The 24,859-nt window shown below is 53.2% G+C and overlaps 7 protein-coding genes and 1 non-coding gene across 8 annotated transcripts; 5 read left to right on the top strand and 3 right to left on the bottom strand.

The window, feature by feature from the left end:
* Positions 1 to 618: 618 nt before the first annotated feature.
* SMAC4_01237 (uncharacterized protein) lies at positions 619 to 4,176 on the bottom strand. The gene is made up of 3 exons (XM_066089557.1): positions 2,143 to 4,176; positions 2,022 to 2,079; positions 619 to 1,954 (listed from the first exon to the last, which is right to left on the bottom strand). The coding sequence occupies exons 1-3, from the start codon at positions 2,798 to 2,800 to the stop codon at positions 781 to 783; spliced, it is 1,890 nt and encodes a 629-aa protein (XP_065945819.1). The 5' UTR covers positions 2,801 to 4,176; the 3' UTR covers positions 619 to 780.
* Positions 4,177 to 4,766: 590 nt separating this feature from the next.
* On the top strand, positions 4,767 to 5,852 carry SMAC4_01238 (uncharacterized protein). Its single transcript, XM_003352356.2, has 5 exons — positions 4,767 to 4,968; positions 5,031 to 5,065; positions 5,162 to 5,283; positions 5,347 to 5,523; positions 5,579 to 5,852. Exons 1-5 carry the CDS (start codon positions 4,927 to 4,929, stop codon positions 5,815 to 5,817), a joined length of 615 nt encoding a protein of 204 aa, XP_003352404.1. The 5' UTR covers positions 4,767 to 4,926; the 3' UTR covers positions 5,818 to 5,852.
* Positions 5,853 to 5,854: 2 nt separating this feature from the next.
* SMAC4_01239 (uncharacterized protein) lies at positions 5,855 to 7,158 on the bottom strand. The gene is made up of 2 exons (XM_003352357.3): positions 6,741 to 7,158; positions 5,855 to 6,671 (listed from the first exon to the last, which is right to left on the bottom strand). Exons 1-2 carry the CDS (start codon positions 6,993 to 6,995, stop codon positions 5,928 to 5,930), a joined length of 999 nt encoding a protein of 332 aa, XP_003352405.2. The 5' UTR covers positions 6,996 to 7,158; the 3' UTR covers positions 5,855 to 5,927.
* A 466-nt stretch (positions 7,159 to 7,624) lies between these two features.
* Positions 7,625 to 8,149, top strand: SMAC4_01240 (uncharacterized protein; the record flags this gene model as incomplete). The annotated part of the gene is made up of 2 exons (XM_003352358.2): positions 7,625 to 7,867; positions 7,935 to 8,149. 2 exons carry the CDS (start codon positions 7,625 to 7,627, stop codon positions 8,097 to 8,099), a joined length of 408 nt encoding a protein of 135 aa, XP_003352406.2. The 3' UTR covers positions 8,100 to 8,149.
* A 229-nt stretch (positions 8,150 to 8,378) lies between these two features.
* SMAC4_01241 (uncharacterized protein) lies at positions 8,379 to 9,612 on the top strand (the record flags this gene model as incomplete). Its single annotated transcript, XM_003352359.3, has 1 exon — positions 8,379 to 9,612. Exon 1 carries the CDS (start codon positions 8,584 to 8,586, stop codon positions 9,610 to 9,612), a length of 1,029 nt encoding a protein of 342 aa, XP_003352407.2. The 5' UTR covers positions 8,379 to 8,583.
* Positions 9,613 to 9,723: 111 nt separating this feature from the next.
* On the top strand, positions 9,724 to 9,795 carry SMAC4_13111. The gene has a single exon. It is a non-coding gene; the product is annotated as a tRNA-Thr (tRNA).
* Positions 9,796 to 9,888: 93 nt separating this feature from the next.
* SMAC4_01242 (uncharacterized protein) lies at positions 9,889 to 15,811 on the bottom strand. The gene is made up of 4 exons (XM_003352360.3): positions 14,201 to 15,811; positions 12,337 to 14,136; positions 11,387 to 12,226; positions 9,889 to 11,274 (listed from the first exon to the last, which is right to left on the bottom strand). The coding sequence occupies exons 1-4, from the start codon at positions 15,066 to 15,068 to the stop codon at positions 11,063 to 11,065; spliced, it is 3,720 nt and encodes a 1,239-aa protein (XP_003352408.2). The 5' UTR covers positions 15,069 to 15,811; the 3' UTR covers positions 9,889 to 11,062.
* A 1,004-nt stretch (positions 15,812 to 16,815) lies between these two features.
* SMAC4_01243 (uncharacterized protein) lies at positions 16,816 to 24,616 on the top strand (the record flags this gene model as incomplete). The annotated part of the gene is made up of 3 exons (XM_066089558.1): positions 16,816 to 17,274; positions 17,351 to 23,656; positions 23,715 to 24,616. 3 exons carry the CDS (start codon positions 16,816 to 16,818, stop codon positions 24,204 to 24,206), a joined length of 7,257 nt encoding a protein of 2,418 aa, XP_065945818.1. The 3' UTR covers positions 24,207 to 24,616.
* Between the last annotated feature and the right edge of the window lie 243 nt (positions 24,617 to 24,859).

The raw sequence follows: 24,859 nt of genomic DNA, 5'->3' as shown, positions 1-24,859 counted from the left end.
TAGATAATTTGAGTTGGGAACTGATGGATTCTTCGGTGACCTACGCTACTATCTTCGAAGCGAAAGCGGCTGGCAATGCTGACTGTAGGAGATAACTGAGAACGAAGGATACCGAACACGAGGACAATGATGGACGAGATTAGTGCAGATGCGATGGCCTGATGGATTGGTCTATGATGATGGTGATAAGAGAGAGAGAGAGAGAGAGATGCCCTTGTTAACAATGTAATGTCAACGCGGGGTCCTCTGGTACGCGTGTCTGCGTCGTGTAGACAGCGCTTGCCACTCTGCTTGTACGGGTACTCCCGCGTCAGGCGAGCGCTAAGCGGAAACCAGGTAAATGGAAGTGTCGATTCTGAATATGGTCGTGATCTGTTACTGTCCGCTATCAGAAGGAGCAATTGGAGTTCGGGCGTGCACAAGATGGCGAGTAGTCTCTCATTATAGATGTGCTCTGAAGTCATCAGTCCCCAATTTTCGCGCCTCCGGTGTTGCTCTGCCATCGCCCGTGGGCACTCGCAATTCGAGGCGTTGTCAGAGTTTCGGAAAGGCAAATGCAAACGAATATTGAACCCCAGTTCTCGAGGTATCAAATCCGCCCCCCCCCCCCCCCCCCCCCCCAAGGTATTCCTTAGGAATATAACGAATACCTAGTCCCGAACTCCATGTTTCCCCGTTAGAATCGACTCTTAGTTAACACCAATAAAGACGGCAAATATTCCCAGCCAGATTCCGCACCGTACGTAAATCAACCTAAGTACAGCCTCTCTGTTCATCACCCTACACCCCCTCTCCGTCCTCTCTCCCCTTCCTCCCATCACCTTTCCCCTCCCCAACCCTAACAGCCCAGACCAACCCACTCGCCCCTGCCAACAGCCCCCCGGCAATCCAAAACGGCAGCCCAACCCAGCCACCTCCCCTCCTCAGCCCTTCACTCATCCCCTCCGCCAACACCGGCCCGGCAACCATGATTCCCACCATCTCCAGCCATCCCACCACACTATTCACCAATCCCATATGCTCCTCATCTACCAATGCATTCAACAAGCTCCGCAACGTTGACCCAACTCCGGAGCCAACGGCGAAAAGAACCATGCCCGCAGTGAGTGAGACGCGGGTAGATGCGAAAGCGATGAGTAAGCACCCGGAGGTGAGGAGGAGGGAGGAGGTGCGGGCTAGTGCGAGGTCTTTTTTTAGTGGGCTCAATGGGGTGAAGTTGAGGTGGAAGCGGGATCGTGGTCTTGTGGAGGTGCTGGAGGTGCCACTATCAAAAAGACGGAGAGGGGAAGTTCCAAGCAAAAGAGAAGAAACAAAAGGTAAGATGACAAGAAGGGTTATCAACGAGGTAAAGTGTGGGATGGTCAACAGGTAAGAAGCTTCGGACCAGGAGTAGCCGAAACGCTTGGTGGCGTATTGGAGAAGCAGGGCTTGGGCGTATTTGCCGATGACGACGAGACCGAGAGCGAGGGTGAGGATGCAGATTTTTTTGTTGTTACTGGTGGCGAGGAAGTTGGTGAGGGAGTGGAGGGTTGTGGTGAGGCGGTTGACTATGGTTTTCTGGGGTGAAGAAATGGTGGATGGTTCGGAAGGAGGTGGAGAGGAGAGGATCATGGGTTTAGCGATATCTTCGTCGTCTGTGGGGAGACGCGTTGAGATATTATCGTCTTTGCCGAGACGCTTCGTTGATGAGCAAGAGGCTTGGGCTTTGAGATGTCGAGTTTCGGGGAAGACGAGAGTGGTTACGGCTGCGAGGGTTATGAGGCCCAGAGAGAGAATGAGAGGGATCCATGGGCTTTTGACCATGAGCGAACCGGCTATGGGCCCGGAAATCATGCGTGCTGTGAGGTAGGTAGCGTGCATTTGAAAGAAGAGGGTGGCTCGCTCGGCGATGGGAATGATGTCGGATATGAAGGTGTAGAGCATGGCTGCGATGATGCCGCCGCCTCCCCCAATTCTGGTGTGTTGGATGCAGTTAGACGAGGATGCTCTTTTGTAGGGCAATACTTGGGAAGTAAACTTACAGCAGGAATAAAGATGTAAGCCAAACTGTCCATATCGGAAAGATATCCGGGAGGAATACTGCAATACACTCCGTTGTAAGTCTACCACCATTCCACCACAAAAACCGTGGATCAGACCTACGAATAGTAGCCAACGCAAACATCTGCAACATGGCCCCCGACATGGCCAGCGACAGCACCGGTCTTCGGCCCCATTTATCGGACAATATGCCGAACGGTACCGTCATGAGGATGCTTGGGATGCAGTCAAAGGTAGCCTGCCACCCTTGCAACATGGCCAAATAGCTCTGGACATCTTCTTCCTTGCAAACCGGATTGTCGCTAAGCAGTATGCTCGCTGTGTTGTTTGCAAATCTCGAGGCCACATCCGGATGTAAGTTGCGACAAATAATGCTCTCCTCCACAGCGTTGGTCGGCGGCACGCTGAGCGCAACGCTGAGCTCAAGGAGGAACATGGCGCCAAGACATAGCGGGATGATCTTGGGCTTTAGCCGCTTTCTTCGCGCCTCTAGTAGGGAATTGTACTGTTCTTGGTCTGTATCGTTGACGTTGGAGTCGACAGCGGTATCGGTAGACGACGTGGCAATGGTATCTGCTCTTCCTCGTGAGGTGTAAGTAATCCGGGGATTCTCGATATCGATGACGGCGTAGTTGAATTCTGGAACTGGGGATTGCAACAACGGGGTAGATTCATTTGTGGAGAAAGACGAAGGTGAAGAAGCTCGATTATGCTGACCTAGTACCACTCCTTCCTCTTCCAAATCTCTGTAAGAAGCCATTTGAAGCAGCTATTTGTGAGATCAAGACGTGGAGGAGACGGCATGGGTTAGTCAGTATACTTTGATGCTCGTTGACGTTCCAAGAACTCGGATATAGTAGTGGATAGGGAAAGCAGGGGGATAACAGGATCATTTTAAGAGCACTGGGGGGCAACATTAGAACGCATGCATACCTACTGGAAAGCTTGAGTTTCGGGTACGGTGACCAGAAACTTGAGTGGTATGGTACCGTGAGCAATGACCTGGGACAAGGCGTCGTACTCGTGATAGGGTATCCTATGTTCACACTGCACCCTAATCAACCTCGGATGCGTCGTGTAGGGCAATAAGTGGCAGATAACGAGTGATCGAATCAAGGTTCGGGATACCACTCTGGATGCGGCCGCCCAAAAGGGTGTGGTGTTAGGGGACCCACGGTTTGAGGCACAGCATACACACAGCGGATGTATATGCAGTACCTGAAGATAGAGATAAATGAGCTACTCGGCAGTGTATCGGTCCTGGGCCATAGAAGTGATGAAACTCGTGATGAACCTTGCTCCTGGTGAGAATATGGAAAGATTGAACAGAACAGAAGAGAGTGGGGAGGAAATAGTATACTTCGGCCTTGCGCCTATTTTGCGCCTCACTTGCCCCAGGGATCTTCGTGACTATGGGGTCATCCTGTTTGAGTTAAGATTCTGTGCCTTTGGCCCAAAGCTTCATCGTGAATGACAGGATCTAAGACACTTGGTGTCTTCCTAGTACGCCTCGGTATAATGTTTCAGCCTTCTGGGCTCGGACTCGAGTTCATCTGACACTTGACGAGATCAGTGCTGGGATGGGATTTGGGAGGGGCGGGGTGAGCCTAGTCATGACCCGCGCAAGATGGACTCTTGATCATGACCTAGATGTCTACACCCAGCAAAGGGAGAGCTTGTACTTAACCAAGTCTGGGGACAGTGGGGCCTGGGCAGATAACTTCTCCCAGCTATTTCCGTGCATAGCACCCGTTCCCATCATCCTTTGGATCAGTGGGTATCCACGTGGTGTATCTCAACGCTTTCTCACCCGTAGTTACACAGCCGCTCGTCTGTGGACAGGCATCCAGTCCGGTGTTGCTCATTGGACGTTAAATGAGCAGCACTGAGCCCGGCAGGCATGAGCTCTTGAGCCAGTCACTGTCGATGAAAACAAAAGCTTCCAAGTTGTCCGGTTGGACAAGGCTAACGGCTACAGCCCGTCATTTGGTTCGAATCTGGTAACCCAAGGCGTAAAGTGGAAGTCCCAGTAACCACATGGATACGAATAAGAAGGTATTCGAGAGGCTTTGCCCTACACGTCTCGTCCCTTCAAACATGACCTTCCGAATCACGGCATCATGTGTTGCAGGGAGGTGCGGTAGATAGGCGCAAGAGGATGGAAAAGAGGCGCCGCCTATCTGTGTTTGGTTCCGAGAGGCGCCTTAAAGGTGGGTAAGGTGGGCCATGAGCTGTCCTATCATGGGATTACTTTGGTCGCTGAATTGTACACTATTTGACCATCACGTAGGATGAATCAGCATAAGGACAAACCTCACAACCGTGGATGATGAGGTTATGGACTTACCTTACCCATTTTGTAGGCAGCGAATCGTGCTTATTCCAGACTTTCCAGAGTTAATATCGATATGTAAACCCCCGATGCCCGTTGGGTTTCTGATGAGTCGCTCCGAGACAGACAACTCATCACACAGATGCTGTTCCACATCTCGTATGAGCGAGGCCCATAGAAACAGTCGACAGAAATGGATCGAAATGAGCACAGAAGCTCTTCCAGAAATGATGTGATGGAATCTGCTCGACCGACCCCGCGATTGATGGTGTGTTACGGTGTTGGTTGGTCGGGTCGGGTCATGCACCCTGGTCAAGCCCCGAAAGAAGGAAAGGCACTCCCGGCATCGCTGTGGCTGGGTGTTTCAGGGGGCAGCCCCACTAGTATTGACACGGCACCATCCGCCATCCGTTTGTTGTCCCCTGCGCCTCCACCATCTCCAGCTTCAAAGTTGCTCTGGGGCAACGGAGAGGCTCATCCGCTTCGCTCAGCTGTTGATATCAGATGAACCCGAAGAACCAAACCGTGGTTAACAGTCCCGAAGTATTTCAGAAATGTCTCAAGGCAGAGCAAGAGTCATCTCTACCGAGCCCCTGGTGGGTGAATTGGTCCCCTTTGACAACACCAAGCCAGGTTTGATACTGACCATCAAGCATAGCCCAACAGTGAGGCCGAGTGGAAGAGACTAGTCAAGTGAGTCTTTGTTCAGCTGGTACAAGAGTAACACAAACGCTGTTTACGGTACCTTGCATGCCTTTGCGGTCACGATACTTAAACCAGTTCTCTCAGGACAACCTACATCGGCCAGGACGGCGTCACCCGGACATGGGAACATGCGGAGCGGACCACTCGTCCCAAGGGTAGTGACTTTGACGGCGTGAGCGTCATTGCTATTCTTGGAAAGGACACTGGTAGGTTTCTTGCGTCGTCGTGGCTCATGACAAGTTTTTTTAAACACCGTTTTTACCTCGTAGGCCGCGAGATCCTTCTCGAGAAGCAATACCGTCCACCTCTTGATCGGATCTGCATCGAGCTTCCAGCTGGTTTGGTGGATAAAGGCGAAACGGCCGAACAGGCAGCTGTCCGGGAGCTCAAGGAGGAGACAGGCTATGTTGCGCAAGCTTTGACAACGTCGCCGATTATGTTTAACGGTATGTAACGTGCTTGCCCTCGTTGTCGGGTCCTCATACGCTAACAGGTTGCCAGATCCCGGATTCTGTAATACGAACTTCAAAGTAGTCGAGGTCAGCGTTGACATGAGCCTGCCAGAGAACCAGGAGTTGAAACCTGAGCTCGAAGAGAACGAATTCATCGAGGTCTTTAGCGTTAAGCTCGTCGATTTGTGGGACGAATGCGTCAAATGGGAGGCTCAGGGGTATGCGCTTGATGCGCGCCTGGCCAGTTTTGCCAAGGGTATTCAAATTGCAAAGAAATACGGACTGTAAGCGGGCCGTATCAGGAATAAGACGAGAGTCGCGGACATTCCACTTGCGGTCCAACGTTATATCTTTTAAGAAAACCTGGCAACGCGTATGCTGCCTACTGGTGGGTTGGTTCAAAGCTTCCCCTCTCTTCGCAAGCCTTCCCACAAGGCCACCGCCGCAAGGCTTTTGGCGTCTCTCGCTCCCTCGCGCCAAAGATCCTGCATCTTGACCAGCTTGAGGGATATTTTCTCCCCATGCTCACGGAGCCCCGTAAGTCGACCGGTCCAGTCCTTGAGCGTGTCCCGTGGTACACGTCTCTCGTGCATGTATATAGGGATGTACTCATCGCACCCTCCGGCGGAAGGGTACATAGCGTGTGGCAAATTTCCGTCCTGGAGCTTGTCATTATCACTTTTTGGTGATATCCCTGCCATCTCGCTGAGGCACTTCAACTCTGGAGTGGGAATCTTCAAGCCGAGTTCTTCCTCGATTTCCATCGCAGCAGTTCCGGCAAACTGGCCCTCTTCGTCCACCATGCCAGCGGGCAGCTCAACAAACTCAAGGGCACCGGCAGGTATCCGTGGCTGCACGGTGAGCAAGACATATCGTTCATCGCTATCGGCGGGTGCATCGTCAGGGATCAGGATCACGAGCATGGCAACGCTTGGCCCTCGAAGGAAGATTGATCCGGGGAGCTTCTCTCCGGCGCGGTTCGTCACTTCGGCGACGAGCTTGAGGAAGCCGAGCCTCTTTCCGCCGAAGAGGTCGAATGACTGAACGGTCACGGAGCGGAGCACATAGGGATCCCGGTAGAAGGGATGTGAACTGTCCCCTGCTTGCAGGCTAAGGGAGTTTTCAAGCGTGAATATCCAAGACTGTGCAGATACAGGTCCTGTCAGTGTCTCTGCGTAGGATGGAAGTAGCTAGGGCAGTCCATGTCTTACACGGAACGGATGAAAGCTGAGAAGCTGCTCCTGGGTTAGGCCCTCGGGCAAGGTTACGGGCACCGCGTAGTCCGGGTGGTTGAAGGTCGACATGGTACGATGGATGCGGATGTTGAAGGGAGAAATCAGGGAGTTCAGCAGTACAGCTGGAGACGATGACGGCCAACGGTGGAGAAGCGGGATGGTGTTTCTACTCTGATAGAGCGTTGCAAGAAAGATTGGCATGATGAACAAAACGGCGATCCATCCTCGCATGTTTTATGCGATCCTCTGTCAGGCGGTGTGCGACTGCGCGCGCGGGGTGCTGACACCGAGGCCGCCCGTCTGACCGGAATGCTGTGAGCCTGTGAGTTGTTAGGGACAACGAGGCAGCAGCACGGCGGTTGCGCGACCCAAATCGCGGCTGTGAAATTGTTGGTAATGTGTCAGATCAGTGTCGCGTCTGGAGTTGTCAACACCTCGAAGGAGACAATGAGGAGCTCGACAACGCAAGCGGGCACTGTTTGGCGGGTCGGGTATCCGGCCTTGGCTCCCGCTTGGTTGAAGTCCCATTCGGGAGCTCTAGGTGAGGCTGACGTCAACTATGGGGCCCCCGAAACCGCCTGAATCGGGAGCCTAGCGGCAGAGCCCTGGTCCACCTCAGACTGCCGTCCCAGGGTTAGGGGCTTTTGCATCCTGGGGATTCCACAATACTCCAAGAACCAAAGTCAATAAGTGGAATGAAGATCACCGAAACAACAATGATAAGGTATCCAGAGAGTTGGAGATCCAAGCCCGACAAATCACACGAATCGTCTTGTCAATTTGCAGATTTCCCCACAATATGACGCTCATACATGACAATGCGGATAGTGACGTCAAACATCCATGATGACTGAGTTCAGATGTCTTCAAATAGAGCTTTCGTCTCTTCGTTGAATGCTATCTTCCTTCCTCTCCATCATCATCACCAACTACATCAATCACAAGCAATCCAAACAAAGAAACGCATCAAAGGCTCACCTAAAGCCATCATATCAGCTCAACACACAAACACATCCATCAACATGCCTCGCAACGGAGACGGTTCTTCTGACAACGCCATCGAGCCTACCAACAACATCATCCACGGTGCCGGTGAGGAGCCTGTAAGTAACAGCACCATCAAGTTCATATCATATCCATCTTCACAAAAGACTAACGTCACGTTCCCAGACCACCCGCGTTGCTCGCGCCGACAAGACTGCTCCCCTCCCCGAGCACGAGCATGGCGCCGGTATCAAGGGAATGAACGCCAGTGGAGGTTCGAGCCAGGGTCTCTCCCAGGGTCCTCATGCAGGACAGGGAAAAGGATCTATCCATGGTCCAAAAAAGATCTAAACGACAACCTACCTAACATCTAATGAATAATGAAATGAAGTTATGAACACTTATACTTGACATGGTCAGCTGCAACATGTGAAATCAGGCGTCTGGTATTGGTGTCGGGAACCCAGGTCTTTGCGACTCTTGTCTTCTTCTCCGGAAACATCGCACCTTTCACACAACAATTGATTGAGGCTGTCTCCCCCTTTCGCCTGACACTCATGTTAACATGGAGGCTCCTCTTACACAATGTGATCGAGCCCGGGTTAGGGTTAGGTGAGACGCCCGCATGTGCTGATCAACCCCCACCTTCTCCTCAGCCCCTCAACCTCCCCGCCTCCTTGCGGATCGCCAAACCCCAATCACGTCATAGACAGCTTACTATGCAGTATACTGATGGGAGTTTTATACTTTCTGGCATCATCTCCTAGATCAACAACCCTCATACCTGTTGCACGATTCGCATCCTCGATACCCTTCTCTACACTGACCTGCGTCTATGAGCTTCATCCTCCGTTCGCCAGCGCTATCCAAGCTCCCGCGAACTCTTAACTCTTCCATCAAGACCCCATTTCGCCAACTCAACAGCACATCTCTTCCTCCTATACAGAACCGCCCGAAGCGCAATATGTCGTCGAAGACCTCCAAACCCGCAGCCGTCGACACCTCCCTCCAAGGCTCCCCCACTGGCGCCGCCGCCTCTTTCGCCTCCTCCCACTCCTCCGACCACCCCCTCAAGCTCTACGGCGGGTGGTTCTGTCCCTTCGTGCAGCGAGTATGGATCACCCTCGCCGAGAAGAACATCCCACACCAATACATCGAAATCAACCCCTACCACAAAGCGCCCGAGTTCCTCGCACTCAACCCACGGGGGCTGGTCCCCACTCTCGCCGTGCCCACGGTAACCGATCCAAAAACAGGAAAAGTGAAGGAAGTCAAGCCGCTGTACGAGAGTCTGGTGCTTTGCGAGTATCTAGATGAAGCCTACGCAGACCCCAACCAATATGGCGAGCGCCTGCTCCCGCAAGAAGATGCCTACGAAAGAGCTAGATGCCGTCTCTGGATCGACCACATCTCCTCGCGAATCGTCCCGTCTTTCTACCGCTTCATCCAGCACACGCCCGACAAGGCGTACACGATCGAAGAGATCCGGGCAGAGTTTCATGGTCACCTGAAAGCGTTTGCGAAGGAAATGCTTTCATGCCTTTCTTATCCGGGACCATTCTTCCTAGGCAACAAGTTCAGTCTGGTAGACATTATGCTAGCACCCTGGGCCAAACGGTTGTTCCTGATTGATCACTATAAACCTGGTGGAGTGGGGATTCCGTCCACCAAGGAACAAAGGGGAGAAGATGAGGAGGTGTGGAAGAGGTGGGAAGAGTGGTACAATGCCGTTGTCCAAAGGGAGAGTGTCAAGAAGACGTGGAGTGATGACGAACAATATGTGGGTGCGTATAAGAGGTATGCGGAGGATACGACACAGAGTGAGGTGGGGAAGGCGACGAGGAGTGGGAGGAGTTTGCCTTGAGCTGAGGTGTGAGTGTTCGAGGCTTGAGGGAGGTGGTGATCATGGTGATGGGAGAGAGGGTTGCGAAGGGGGTTTATAAGGGGTGGATGAACGCGGGTTTAACAATAACAAGCCCGCATGGCTCAGTGGTAGAGCGCATCACTAGTAATGATGAGGTCGTCAGTTCGATTCTGGCTGTGGGCATCATTCCTTCCTTTTTGTATGTCTGCCCTTGTGCAGGGGGACATTGAAATCCCCATTCGTCCTTTTTTTTCCTCGCGGTTTTGCGAGGTGGTATTTGTACATGAGGACATGGATGGGTTTTCCACATTTCATGAATTCGGATGTTCGCGGCAGAAGTTGTGGTGGGTTGATGCGGATACAGTCTTTGAAGAAGAAGTCGTGGAATTGAATTCTATCGAGCTCTCTTTCTGCGTACTCGAGAAGCCAACCATGCGCCAATTGCAGCTGCAATAGATTCCATGGGATTTCTTCACGCTTTATCAAGAGGCAAATAAAAGTGTAAACCCCTGGTAAACTCTCAATGGTTCGGAGGTCGTGTTAACACTTGCCGAGTTATTTATGTAACTCGCATTCTAGGTAAAAGTAGTCAAGAGCTAACGAAAATATGTGACTGTCGGATACGTTCAACCCTGAAGTGCTGTCGTGAGTTTCACAAAGTTTCCAACGTGATCACGGTTTATAACACTGGGACGATTCATGTCAGGAAGGGAGATAACATAACGTAAGGATGAGAAGTTCATTTTATTCCATGGGACGAGGTGCCATATTCACACCTCTTCAGCTTCATATCACTCTCCCGAAATCTAGACATTCAATGGACTGATGTCGGGTCGCTTCAAGGCCTTATGGTAGGGCGGATGGACGTAACATAACTCTGACAACGGATCTTTACTCAATGCCGAACGGAACCACACCCCAACCCCCCCACCGATCCTTTCTATTCCTTTTTTTCTCTTCAACCCCCTATTTTGCTGTTCCACGCACACACTCTTTTGGCCAGCCCAAAACAGGATTGTTATCGGCCTTCATGAAGTCCTGGAGCTCCTCAGGAAAGTTTCTCCATAGGGAAAATGATCCCACTAGGAAAGGAAATGGGGGTATCATACTCCTGATTGCCTCCTCCTCCCCCTCTTGATAAATGTTCTTCTTTGAAAAACCACCCCAACCTTCCCGACGGTTACCATTTTGCCCACAGAGAGGGAGGGCCATGCAAAGGAGCAAATGAAAACCCGGCCCCGTGTCAAAAATGCTTTTGGGAAGAAAAACACGCTGAAAGTGGAAGGAGAACTGGAATGCGATAGGTTCGAAGTGAAAAATCTACGGCCGGAAAGGGGCAGTGAAAAGCCACAATATTTATGATGATGATGGTGGTGATGGGATTAAAGCTGAAGGGGCAAATTGTCCAGTGGGAACAATGCCCGGAACGGAGCAAAAAAAGGGGATGAGATCAAAGGGTTACCCCTTCCAACGGAAGCACCTTTGACCTATCCCCCAGGAAGCGAGCGCGGTACTCGATGATGCCGCGCGCAATGGCGTCGAAGTCTCTGACCTTCTTTGCACGGAATTCTTGAAGGAGCTTTCGAAGACCATCAATGAACCGCGTCTTTTGTTCGCCTTCGAATTCGTCGGCTTTGCCGAGCTCCAAGAGGATGGCATCGTCTGGTTGGTAGAGAGAGGAAGGAGTCAGCGCGCTGGGGGAGGGGGGGAAGAGGGAACGGGAGGAAGGAGGTCTGATGTTAGCAGCCCTACCACAAGTTTTAAGGGGACTTACCAGGAGCAACAATAGATTTAATGTGCTGGAATTCGCACGTTTCGTCACATTGTTCACCAGCAATCTCTGACGGGCAGAGCGGTATGGACGGATTTATTCTGTTACTGTAGGTAAGAGATCGGAGGCCACCGGGAACGGTGTCCCGGTAGCTCGGGTGAAATCGATACGCATGGAAGCAGCGCAACGGGCTTTCATAAGGCCTGAACGAGCCTGTCTTGGCTGCTGTCGTCTCGTGAGTCTCCTGTGATCTGGTTAACTGAACAGGGTTAGGGACCTCAGGAGAAACGGCGTTTACATCTCTTGCAGGCTCATCCTCTAGCTCCTGGACAGCTTCACGAGGCTGAGCAACAACCGAGATTTGCTCTGGTAAAGGTGACTGGGAATCATTGCCGTTTTCATCTGGAGAAGACTCGAGAGAGACCGGGCTGGACGGAGACGAGTCGATCTCCATTGGCGATGTCTCATCAAGTTTTGCAGGCGTGTTCTCGCGTTGAGCCTCAGAGTCAACGCCACCAACTTCGTTGGCCAGCTGTGATGTTGGGATACCCTCAGAAACATCAGTAGGACCATTGTTACTGTGGTCGCCTTGGCCTGACTCCAACTCTTCGCCTTCGTCAATGGACATGGCGGACGTTTGATCATCTTGTTCAGCGGTCTCTCCGGAAACCGCCGCTTCCTGGCCATCGGAAGCCGGGATCAAGATGGAAGACAACTCTGAAGGCTTATCTTCCGCACGAATGATGGTGCTGCTTTCATCCAAAGACTCCGAAGGCCCCGAAACGGCCTGAGAATCGGAGGGATCTGAATCGTTTTGGGATTCGATAGTAGGATGGACAGAGCCTGAAAATCAACCGCAGATGGTCAGACATGAGTTTGAGCACAGTAGCGGGTGACATAACACTTTCCATGGGAGTGATGCCTCAAATACAATCATCGCGGACAGGACTTACCGGAAGTAGTGTCCTTATCTGAACCGTTCGACTGGGCGCGAACTTCCACAGTGTTGGTGTCGGTTTGCTCGGGTTCCTCAGACAACCCATTGATCTCAGCTTCCAAGAGAGCTTGTTCCTCCCGCAACTGCCTCAACCTATTCATCTTGGCTTCCAGTGCCGCCTTTGCAGCTGGACTCGGCTTTGATGGTTCCGGAAGACTTGGCGAGCTAAGAACAGGCGCTGCCGAAGCGGGCCGTACGGGGGTTGTGATGGAAGACGGACCCGCAATGCTTGTCGAAACGGACTGCCGAGTAGTAGGCAGTCTAAACCCACTATCATCCTTCAACTCTGGGGTTTGCCCAGGATGCGTAGGCGTTTGCGAACCCGCGGAGTGTTTCTTGGCCTTCCTCTTGGCCTCGGCCTCGGCAATTTTCCTGCGCATTTCCTGAATCATCCGTTCTTTCACGTCAAGTTCCGTCTCTCGTCTTCGGATATTCTGCGCTGTTGCAGGTGGGTTCGATGCCTGCGCACCAGGGAGAGGACTTGAGAACTGACGCGGCGGCAAGGTGTCTGTCAAGGGTGGGAAATCACGCAACGGTGCTCCACGCTGGAAGTTTCCGTTGACTGATTGTGTTGGCTGTGGGACTTCAGTAGGAGATTCCATGTCCATATCAATGTCCATATCCTCGTCGTCCGAGCCGTCAGTCACATCAATGACTACAGAGGTCTCCTTCCGGATTTGACCGAAAGGTCTTTTAGGAAGACTGGTTGCTGCTGAGGAATACTCGACAAAATCAGCAGCCACTGGCCTTTTCCGTGGGTTCGCAGGTAGTGCAGGTTGGACATTCGGGGTTCCAGAGAAGTGAAGGCCGGGAATAGTCGACACCGCCACTGGCACATTGGCCGGAGCTTGAGGTTGCGATATGCCATTTTTCAATCCGGCTGAAGCCGCAGAGTTAGGAATGGGAGAGCTTGTAGCCTTGTCAGCAAGACCCGTGGTTGCCGCCTGTGGTTTGATATTTGCCTGCTCCTGCTTCTGCGCTTCGCGAGACTTTTGCAGTGCTGCAATCTTTAGCTGTAACAAAAGCTCTTTGGGCCCCAGTTTTGGTTTGGGCGCGGCCGTGTCGCCAGCCGGCTTTTCTTGCGCTGCCGCTGGCGCTCCCTTTGCTTCGGCAAACACGGGGCTCGGTTGTGCCATCACGACAGGAGCAGGTGCCATTTTTGTTGCGGGCACAGAGGGAGCTTTCGGACCAGGGACAACCGAAGACTTTGTAGCCTTCTCGGCCTTTGCGGCCATTAACCGCGCAATACGGTCTTTGCGACTTTCTTCTTTGCTTGGTTGCTCAGTTGCGGAAGCCGCATCAGAAACAACAGGCGCCGGTTGCTGCTGTTGTACCTTTGTGGTCTGCGGCGAGGTGGGTACGGGGCTAGACACCTTTCCTGGGGCAGCCTTTTGCGTGGAGGTAGTTGTCGTCGTAGTCTCCGATGCCGGCTTCGGTATATCGAGATGAAGGTTGTTGTAGAGTTTCTTGACCACCTTCTCGTCAATACCCTCTTCTATATAATTCTGATATTTCACACCTAAGGGGAGCAGACGCAAGATGGCAAGCTGAGCTTCCTTTTGAACAGTTTGTAACGTTTTCGGCGCAGACGAGCTGCCTGGAGTATTTTGGGTTGCAGGTGTCGCTTGTTCGGCCTTTTTGGGTGTCGTAGCGTTACCGAAGGAAGAGGATGAGGCAAATTGAAGGCCGGGAAAAAGAGGCGCTCGTCCATTAGCATTACCGGTTGCTTTTGTTCGGTCGGGGACAGCTTGTGGTGCTAAGAGACCCATCAGCTTGCTGCATTTGAGGAGGAAAGATAGACAAACAAACGGAAGCCCTACCTTGGATGCTCCTATCGCCATTCTGCGGGGTCGGGTTTCCAGAATAGAGCTCCCTTGGCGAAAGGAAGGGCGAGTAAGAACCAGATCTTTCACGTGCCGAGACAGGCACACCACCCTGGCTATCCTTTGCCGGTATTTCTCCCTCGTCCTCATCGTTTCCGTAGAAGTTGGCATCCGGAGTATCGACTGCGCTCGTGGGCTGGCTCTCGACAGGAACGGGGACGGGCTTTGATGCCTTTTTTACGTTGGTGTTGACGGTGATGGGAGGAGCGGGCTCATATAGGTCCTCGAACTGACCCTCACTCAACTCCCCTTCCTCTATCTCGATCGGTTTCGTAACGCGAGCAGGCGGCTTGGGGGGAAGATTTGGCGGGAGATTGGCGGGACGGTTTCCAGGAGCGTTCGATGAAGGACCACCAGCAGCAGGTTGGCTTGGACCAGAGTACCCGCCAAAGGGACGAGGCGCAGGAGGTTGCGGGGCTTGCTGAGGCATCATGGGCGGTGGCTGATGGTTCTGGAAAGAAGGCGGTGGTTGACCCCAAGGACTGGGAATAGGCGGGACGCCAAAAGGCGTGCTCGTGGCAGGTGGGCCACCAAACCCCAGACCCGGAATTTGCATTGAGTTGTAGTCAAACGCGCCCTGGGACATATTGCGATTGGTATCCATACCGAATCCAGGCTGGCCCTGGGGTTGGTACACTGGCACGGCGTTGTATGGAGGAGGACCTGTGATGGGAGGAGGGACGGGATAGTTTGGAGGAGGATGCTGATATCCGTATGGCGGTTGAGGGGGCGGTTGGGGAGGCGGCTGGCCTTGATACTGGCCGTAGCCATTATATGGTCCCGGGTAGGGAGGATATTGAGACATTTGGCGATGGAAGACGTCTGGAGGCGGGTACGTGGACTTTGTCTGGTATTGGATTGCGCTAGCAATCGACCCGCATCTCTCAGGGTCGACACAAGATTGTTGTTGGGGCGCGGGGAATGAAGGCTTCTTTTCCTCCTTTGTGGTTGTTGGCCACTGCGACTGCCCGACTCGCGACAGCTTCCTTGTTCGCAGAGGAGACGGAAAGGGCCAGCCAACAATTAAACGGCTCCGGCTCCTTCTTCCACTTCTTGCCTGAGAGTCGCAAGAGGCGATTGGCAAGTCGCGTCTTTTGTATTGATCGATCAAGTAGTAGCGACTTGAGGAGATCAGATGAGCGCGAGCGTATGGGTTCTCGTCGTGCGGCGCGTATAAGGGATGAATGAAGATAATCTATCAGTATCGCACCCTACAAGGTTAGTTCGACGACGGACCACAATCCCGTGTGCAACTGCAGCTCTGGTTTTTACTCTCTGCTGTTCCAAGGAGACAAGCAATCAATCAGATAAGTAACAGGCGCAAGCTTCACGAAGATGAAGGGGCGCGGGTAATTTGGGCTGATGGAGGTCGTTTCCTGGTCTGGAGAATGTGTGGACGTGGATCCAAAAGTCCAGAGTTGGGGTTGCAGCGGGAAAGATTGAAAGAGTTCAGAGTTGCATGTGGGATGGCCACACTTTGGTTCAAGTCGGATTCGAGAATTTGGAGGGCCCGTGGCCGCGCGACAACGACTGGCAGGTGTCGCTTTTACTGCAAAAGACCCGCTCAAGCGATACCTCCATGGTCGATAAGAGAGCACGGGCCACTTGGTGTGACATCAGGGCCGAGTAGCGAGTCTTGCGGCGGCCGGAGGTGAGCCGACGCGACTCTCACGATGAACTTCCGTCCCGCTCGAGGGTGGGCGGTCAGCAATGAGCTGGCTCGTGCTCCCAAGCTCTGGTGGGACGAAAGAAAGACCGGCGGCGGGACGAGAGAGAGCGAGCTGAGGGGTGGAGCGGGGAGGAGCACTGGAGGAGCACTGGAGGAGCCCCTTGGTGATGGTCGCATAATGTGTCGTCCAATCCCGTCGCTGCCCTGGCGCCAAATCCATTGTTTACTTGACACGCCGTGCGCTCTTTTCCCAGCGGGCCAAATCTGCCAGGGCAACCACCGCCAACACGGCCGCCAATCGCCAACCACGACGGGCCAGCCATCGGCCAGCGGTGCCCCTGCTTCCACTTCTGTTCCCTTCCCAGTTGTTGCAGCGGTAGCTCCCCCATGGTCGTCGACCGCCTTCCTGGAACTTGCCTGCTTGGACTGACCTGGCCATGGTTGGAGACTGAGCTCCTTCTCTCTCTCAACATTTCAGTTCTCAACACCGAGAGGCCGATGTCTGGGACATTGGTTTCTGGAACCAACACATACAATTCTTGTCTCTCTTGGGCGTCTTATTGCTCCAGCTATCGCCTTGTCTAATAGAACACCAATACCCTTGCTGCGTCCTCTTTGTCGCGTTCAGCTGCAAGCTTAACTTAGCCAGCGCCGTGCAGCCTTTCACCAGTTCAGCCTTTCAGTATCGCATCCCTCGCACCCTTTCGGTTGTTTACATGTCTGCGCGACAGTCGTCCACCAACACCACTTGGAAAGCAGAACAGAACATCATCGTCGCCAGAATCGCTAGCCCGAGCAGCACGCTTAATGCGTAGCCTGTCCATGACTTAGCTTCAGCCCTACCTAATCTTAACCTAGTACCTCCCAGGGCAGCTGCTACACCATGTCGGTACGCAATAATCCCTTTGCGAGGAACAATGCCCAGCCACAGCAGGGTCCGAATGTCCCTGGCCTGGGCAGGCCAAGATCCGCCGTCTTCACGAACCCAGCGGTGCCCATGATGCCTTCCGCCGCCGGTCCAGCTGCTGGTGCTGCTCCTCCTACACCGCCAACCCACATTCGCAGTCTATCCCATGCCTCGAGCCAGCCCACACTCGTTCAGCCGATACCAATACGCCCAGGACAGAAGAGCTCCTTGCCCAGCTCGACTACCTTTGCGCCGTCCTTCATCAAGACGGAGGACATGCGAAAACATGCCGACATAGTCAAGGGAATCGAAGGCGAGGACTTCTCGGGCAAAAAGTATGTCTGGCTTAAGGATCCCCAGACAGCCTTTGTCAAGGGTTGGGTCGTCGAAGAGCTCCCAGAGAACAAATTGTTGGTTCAGTGCGATGATGGAAGCGTAAGCAGAGCCCGCCCCTCTGTCCTGCCCGTACCAAGGCGCAATGTTCGATCAACTAACTGAACTCGCCTGCTAGCAACGTGAGGTGGATGCCGAAACGGTCGACAAAGTCAACCCGGCCAAGTTCGACAAGGCTAATGACATGGCCGAGCTGACCCACCTGAATGAGGCCTCAGTCGTCCACAATTTGCATACGAGATACCAGTCCGACCTCATATACACGTACTCGGGCCTTTTCTTGGTCGCCGTCAACCCGTATTGTCCTCTCCCCATCTATACCAACGAGTACATTAACATGTACAAGGGGAGAAACAGAGAGGACAACAAGCCCCATATCTTCGCCATGGCCGACGAAGCTTTCCGCAATCTTGTTGATGAGCACGAGAACCAGAGTATCTTGGTTACCGGAGAGTCAGGTGCTGGCAAAACGGAAAACACGAAAAAGGTCATCCAGTACCTAGCCGCTGTGGCGCACCCAGATCCTTCGGGCAGGACTAGAAATCCTCAGCATTCGAATCTGTCGGCGCAAATCCTCAGGGCCAACCCAATTCTGGAAGCGTTTGGTAATGCCCAGACAGTACGCAATAACAACTCGTCAAGATTCGGCAAATTCATCAGAATCGAATTCTCGAGCAATGGCTCTATTGCCGGTGCCTTCATAGACTGGTATCTTCTCGAGAAATCTCGAGTGGTCCATGTCAACACCAATGAGCGTAACTACCATATCTTCTACCAGCTGCTCAAGGGCGCAGACCGGAAGCTCAAGCAAGAGCTTCTGCTGGATAATATGGACGTCAAGGATTTCACTTATACCCGGGATGGCCATGACACCATTACCGGTGTGTCTGATAAGGAGGAGTGGGACTCGCTCATTGAAGCCTTCCTGGTGATGGGCTTCTCTGACGAAGAGCAGGTTGCAATTCTCCGAACGATTGCAGCCGTCCTCCACCTGGGCAACATCACTGTGGTCAAGGAGAGCCGGTCCGCTGATCAAGCTCGCCTGAACCCTGATGCCAAGACAATTGCCGGGAGGGCTTGCAAACTTCTAGGCGTACCTTTAGAGCCTTTCCTCCAAGGCTTGCTGCATCCCAGGGTCAAGGCAGGTCGAGAATGGGTCGAAAAAGTGCAAACACCAGAGCAGGTTCGCTTGGCCATAGACGCTCTTGCAAAGGGTATCTACGAGCGAGGCTTCGGTGACCTTGTAGCGAGAATCAACCGCCAGCTCGATAGAACCAGTATGGGTCTTGACGATACCCGCTTCATCGGTGTTCTTGATATTGCTGGTTTCGAGATCTTTGAGACCAATAGCTTTGAACAGCTGTGCATCAACTACACCAACGAAAAGCTCCAGCAATTCTTCAACCACCACATGTTCGTCCTTGAACAGGAAGAATATGCCAGGGAACAAATCGAATGGAAGTTCATCGACTTCGGAAGAGACCTGCAGCCTACCATTGACTTGATCGAGCTGCCAAATCCGATCGGTATCTTCTCTTGCCTTGACGAAGACTGTGTAATGCCCAAGGCCACGGACAAGACGTTCACGGAAAAGCTCAACTCCTTGTGGGATAAAAAGTCGCAAAAATATCGCCCTTCTAGGCTAGGCCAAGGCTTCATCTTGACCCATTATGCTGCCGAGGTCGAGTACTCAACAGAAGGGTGGCTGGAAAAGAACAAGGACCCACTCAACGACAACATCACACGTCTTCTAGCCGCTTCCACCGACAAGTACATGGCCAACCTGTTCGCCGATTGTGCTGACCAAGATGATGAGGCTGGTGCTATGCGTAGCCGCGTGAAGAAGGGGCTCTTCCGAACTGTTGCGCAGAGGCACAAGGAACAGTTGTCGAGCTTGATGACACAGCTGTACTCTACCCACCCACATTTCGTGCGTTGCATCATTCCCAACCACAAAAAGAAGCCAAAACAGTTCCAGAGCCTTCTCGTTTTGGACCAGCTGCGCTGCAATGGTGTGTTGGAGGGTATTCGTATCGCTCGAACTGGTTTCCCCAACAGGTTACCGTTTGCCGAGTTTAGACAGCGTTATGAAGTCCTTTGCCCGAATATGCCCAAGGGGTATGTCGAGGGCCAGGCAGCCGCAAGGATCATGCTCGATAGGTTCGGTCTCGACAAGTCACTGTACCGTGTCGGTTTAACCAAGGTCTTTTTCCGCGCGGGTGTGCTTGCCGAATTGGAAGAGAAGCGCGATGCCATCATCACCGAAATCATGGCCAAGTTTCAATCTCTGGCGCGTGGCTACATTAAGAGGAGGATTGCCTACAAACGCCTTTATAGGGCAGAGGCAACCAGGGTCATACAGAGAAACTTCCAAGTCTACCTAGAACTGAGCGAGAACCCATGGTGGCAGCTCATGGTCCGCATGAAGCCTCTTCTCGGCGCTACTAGAACTGCAACAGAGGTTAAAAAGAGGGATGAAATGATTCGTCAGCTTAGTGACCGGATGAAGCAGGAAGCCATGGATCGGCAGAGGCTGGAGGAGGAGCGTCGCAATGTTCACACCGAGATGCTTCGAATTCAGCAAACACTCGAGAGCGAACGTGCTTTGGCGCTTGACAAAGAGGAAATCTTCAAGAGACTGCAGCTACGTGAAGCCGAGCTTGAAGACAAACTAGCGGGCGCTTTGGACGACCAAGAGCGCATGGAGGAGCAAATGGATGGCCTCCTGGAAGCTAAGAAGCGCGCAGAAGTCGACGTAGAGAAGTACCGCTCACAGCTCGAGCAAGCTGCTGCCATCATCGGAAGGCTGGAAGAGGAGAAATCTGAACTTGCAAACCGGGTTGCGGACCTAGAACGTCAAATCGTCGAGATCTCACAGAAGCAGTCCGAGCGCAGCGAACAGGAAACGGCGCTGGAAAGTGAGCTTAAGATGCTACAGAGCCAGCTCTCCCTGAAGGATCGCAAGGTGAAGGACCTGGAAAGCAAGCTGCTCAAGATCGACCAGGATAGCGATGTCAAGCTTATGACGACCCAGAAAGAGCTTCAGATTGCCAAGAGCAAAAATCAACAACTGGCCACCGAGAACACCCAGTTCCAACAACAGCTTACGCAACTCTCGAAGACGTCAACAAGTTATGAGGATCTCATTCGAAAGAAAGAAAGCGAGCTTGCAATTCTGCGTACGGAAAACAAGCAGCTGGCAACGGAGAGGCGAAGCATTGATGATCAAACAAAGATGCTTGCTTCCGAAAGGGAAAAGGCCGCTGAAAGACTCCGGGAAGTCCAGGCTGAATTGACTGCCATGAAGTCGCAACAAGCTCAGTTAATGAGGGAGGCCGAGGATGCCAAGAAGCTTCTCCAAGCTCGCCTCTCTGAGGACGCCCAGGCAGACCAAAACCGCCAAGTGCTCGAGGCCCAGATCAAGGATCTTAAGGATGAGTTGTATAACGCTCAGATGGAACTTAGCAGGGAGCGTCAATCTCGAGACGATGTCCAGTTACTTGGTGAACACAAGTTTCAGACCCTCAAGGACGAGTTCAATAGCCTGAAGGAGTCCAAGATCGCAATCGAGAAGGAGCTCTATGCCCAGCAGGATACGCTCCGGCGCGCAGTTGAGACCCGTGCAACGCTTGAACAGGAGCGGGATGACGCCCGCGAGGAGATCCGTCGTCTTCGCAGTGCCATGACCCAGGCCGAGGAAGCACGACGTGAGGCCGAAGTGCTTGGAGAGCGAGCAGCAACCAAGATCGCGCGGGAACGTGAAGAGAGTCTGCTCAAAGACCTCGATGCGGCAAACGACAAACTTAAGTGGTACGAGTCCGAATGCGCCAAGTTGAACTACCAAGTTGAGGACCTCAACAAGGTGATCATCGAATCGGGTGAGTTTGGCCTCAAAAATGATCAGGCAAAGGAACGACTTGAGCGAGAACTCAACACCGTGAGAAGCCGACTGGCCGCTTCGGAAAACGACAACCGCACCCTTCTCAACAAGCTGCAACAGAAGGGCCTCGAAATTGCACGATCCGCGTCGAGGGCCGGTGAGGCATCTCGAGCTCAACTCATCCAGGTACAACGGGAGAAGACCAGAGTGGAGGAACAAAATACCAAGCTCAACAAGCAACTGGGAGATTCTCAGGTGACTGTCGCCGGACTGGAAAAGAAGGTGGAGAAGTTGCAGCTCACGATCGAAGACCTGAACCACGAGCTTGCTAGGGAAACGCAAACCAGCCGCAATGCTGAGAAGCTGTCGTCGAACGTTACAGTTCAGCTGGCAGAGGCGAACAGGACCATTGAGTCTGAGCGGCAGTTGCGTACCCAAGCTCAAGGTACGGTCCGCACTCTTCAGTCCACCTTGGATTCGCGTGATAAGGAACTGATTGAGCTCCGGGCTCAGCTCCTGAACGCGCTGAAGACGGTGGATCCCGACACAGATGACAGTCATGTTCAAACCGAAGGTGCAAGTGCCAGTGAAAGGTTCCTCAGCAAGAACTTTGATCTTGTCCGGAAGATTGAAGACTTGCAGCAGAACCTTCGTGTCCAAACTACTGCACGCGCCAATGCCGAAGCCCAGCTAGCGGAACTGAGGACCAGCAGGAACGACTCTCCGACCAGGCTGCGGCTCGAGGAAATCAGTCCTAACGAGGCGCCTTTCACCGGATCACCGACGCAGAAGCGCAAGACCAACGGACGCCACTACTCCAATGCGTCCACTCCTCCTCCTCGTGAACGTCGTTTTACGAATAGCGACTCGGAGAACCTCAATGATTCGGTTCGTTCGGACCGCACTGCAGATATTGTTAGCTTCAATACTCGCATGGATCTGAAGGCCGAGATTGAAGAGCTGCAAAACCAGCTTCAGCTTGCACAGATGCAAAACCGCCATCTCCAAAGCCAGCTGGAGCGCACCGCGGGCGGCGAGGAGGACCCGTATCTCGACGAAAGCCCCCAGCTTCGGCGGGTGCAGAAGCTTGAAAAGGCCAATAACCGACTTCATGAACTGCTTGATGATTCCACCAAGAAAGTGTCGGCTTTGGAGAAGGCTCTTCGCACCGGTGAGCTGTCGCTTCGTGACATCCAGACCAGGTCTCATGAAGAGATCCTCGACTTGCTTAATAGCCAGGAGGACTCTCGACGCTCACTCTTGCACAGCCACAAGGATGCGGTTGCGGAGCTGACGGACCTCAAGGAGCACTATGACAAGGTGCGACACGAGCGTGCCAAGCTTGAAGTTGACCTTCGGGACGCCAGATCGGATCTCCAGGAGATGTCAATCGCCAGGGATCAGGAGGCCGCAAGCCGGAGCCAGTTACTCCAAGAGTTTGCGGACCTCCAGATTCGCCTGGATGCTGAGACATCCAAGCTGGCTGACGTAACAGCAAGCCTCCACCTCTATAAAGGTCGGGCGGATGAGTACTTCAGCAAGCTTGAACAGGCGGAGATTGCCGTCCTCAAGGCCAACCGGGCAGAGACATTTGCCAGGGCACAGGCGAAGGAAGCGGAGGACAGCTGCGCGGAGATGATGTCGGAGAGGAAGCGTCTGGATGCAATGATTGAGGATCTGCAACACTCGAACCAGAGACTGGAGGAGAAGATCGAGGACATGTCGACGGACCTTGCCGCTGTTACTCAGGCCAAGAAGAGGCTTCAGCACGAACTCGAAGATTACCGCAACCAGCGTGCTAATGATATTGAGGACAAGGAATCGAGCATGGAGCAGATGCGCAAGAAGTATCAGGCTGAGTTTGCGACGCTGGCCAACGAGCTTGACCGGGCCCGCGAGGAGAAGCTACGCAAGCAATCGGAGATTACGAGACTCCGGGAAGAGCTGGACGAGCTTCGGTCCAAGTGGGATGACGAGGTGCTCAACAGCTCGACCTGGTCTAAGGAGAAGGCGCGGCTTGAGGCAACTCTCTCAGACGTGGTGGCCTCTCGTGACGAGGCTGTCAGCGCCCACAATGAGGCTCAAAGCAAGATTGTCACGCTCCTTGGCCAGGTGCGGTCACTCCGCTCGTCCCTTGACGAGATCACGGCCGAGCGCGATGCCCTGTTCCGCGAGAAGAGGAGCATCGAGGCTAGGCTTGAAGAGGCCAAGGCTGGACTTGACGAGCTGGCCAACAGCGAGAGTCCATCGCTGCGCAACGCGGCGCACATGGACAGGGAGATACTGGAGCTCAAGTCCAGCCTTGCTCAACAGGAAGACATCGCTGCGGCTGCCGTGGAGAAGATGCGGCGGGCCGAGGCCCTTGCTGCCGAGGTTCAGAAGGACATTGCCGCTGAGCGCGAAAACAATGCCGATCTGCAGAAGCAGAAGGTCACTCTCGAGAAGAACTTTAACGAGCTGCAGATGAAGCTCATTGACCTTGAGACCAAGGGCTATTCGACTGCCAGCCATGATATCAAGTTCCTGCACAGCCGCATCAAGGAGGTAAGTTGTTCTCGACTATCCTTTCCCATGACATTAATAGCTAATATGTGATTACCAGCTTGAATCCCAGCTCGAAGAGCAAGAAAACGAGCGCAGCAAATCAGCGCGTTCCGTTCGCAACGTCGACCGCATCGTTAAGGACCTGCAGTCCCAGATCGACCGCAAGGACAAGCAGAACACGCAGCTCCAGGAGGACGTGGGGCGCATGCGCGACAAGGTTGACAAGCTTCTCAAGACCATTGACGAGCTGCAATCGTCCGAGAGCGCCAACGAGCTCTCGGCCCGTCGCGCCGAGCGCGAGCTACGCGAGGAAAAAGAAAAGGCGCTGAGGCTGGAGCGTGAGCTCGAGGGTTGGAAGAACCTCCGCATGGAGAAGGGTTCCGCTATGGGCGGCGGCGCGGGCAGCGTGGCGGGAAGCGTTTACGGCGGCAGTATCAGGGGCAAGAGGACGTTTACGAATGATATGATGCAGATGGATGGGGTGATTGAGATTCCGAAGAGGAAGAGCAGCATTAGTAGGGCGCCGAGTCTGACGAAGGGGTTTATTTGAGCGATGAAAAAGTTGTCGGAGTTGAGAAGGGAGGGAGGGGAAGTGTAATGAGGATGATTGATGGTTGGGGGTTTTGTCTACGTGATTCATAATTCTTTACCTTTGTACTAATCTTGTCCGAAGGCCGGCCGTCTGTTGGGGGAGCTGTGTACGGCGGAATTACCTCTGGATGGTTCTTTGTATACCTGTTGTAACTTTTTTTTTCTATCAGTCAATCGGTGTATATGATGAGAGTATTGTATGTTATGATGAAGGTTGCGCATGCGAAAAATGATGGAGGGACGGGGGGAAACCTGTCAGTGTCTTATCCTTTTGGGGGATCAATTTCGATTCAGGGACTTGTCGTCTGCTACACACGTAGATCTCGTCATACATAAATCGTTAAAGTCGCGGAGCACAGTCCGATCCAGGGATGAAACCCGATTCCGAGATTCTGGAAACGCGCATCCTGGTGCCCGTTGCCGTGTGTGTGCCTGCGTACGTGCCTGACGGTTAACGGGTCGGATGAGACGAGACGAAAAGGTAGGCTCCGTTGTAGTTCGCGATCAATTGGACCCTAGAAAAGGCCTGTTGTGACGGGCGGGCGGCTTTGAGGATCTCTGATCTCACTTACATTGTTCTGATGCGCGGGAGCGGGGGTTTCGATCTGCTTG

The sequence above is a fragment of the Sordaria macrospora genome, chromosome 1 (genome assembly GCF_033870435.1).
Source record: "Sordaria macrospora chromosome 1, complete sequence".
NCBI lineage: Eukaryota > Fungi > Ascomycota > Sordariomycetes > Sordariales > Sordariaceae > Sordaria > Sordaria macrospora.
The sequence above is the reverse complement of the archived record's forward strand: the minus strand, read 5'-3'. Positions and strand labels throughout refer to the sequence as shown.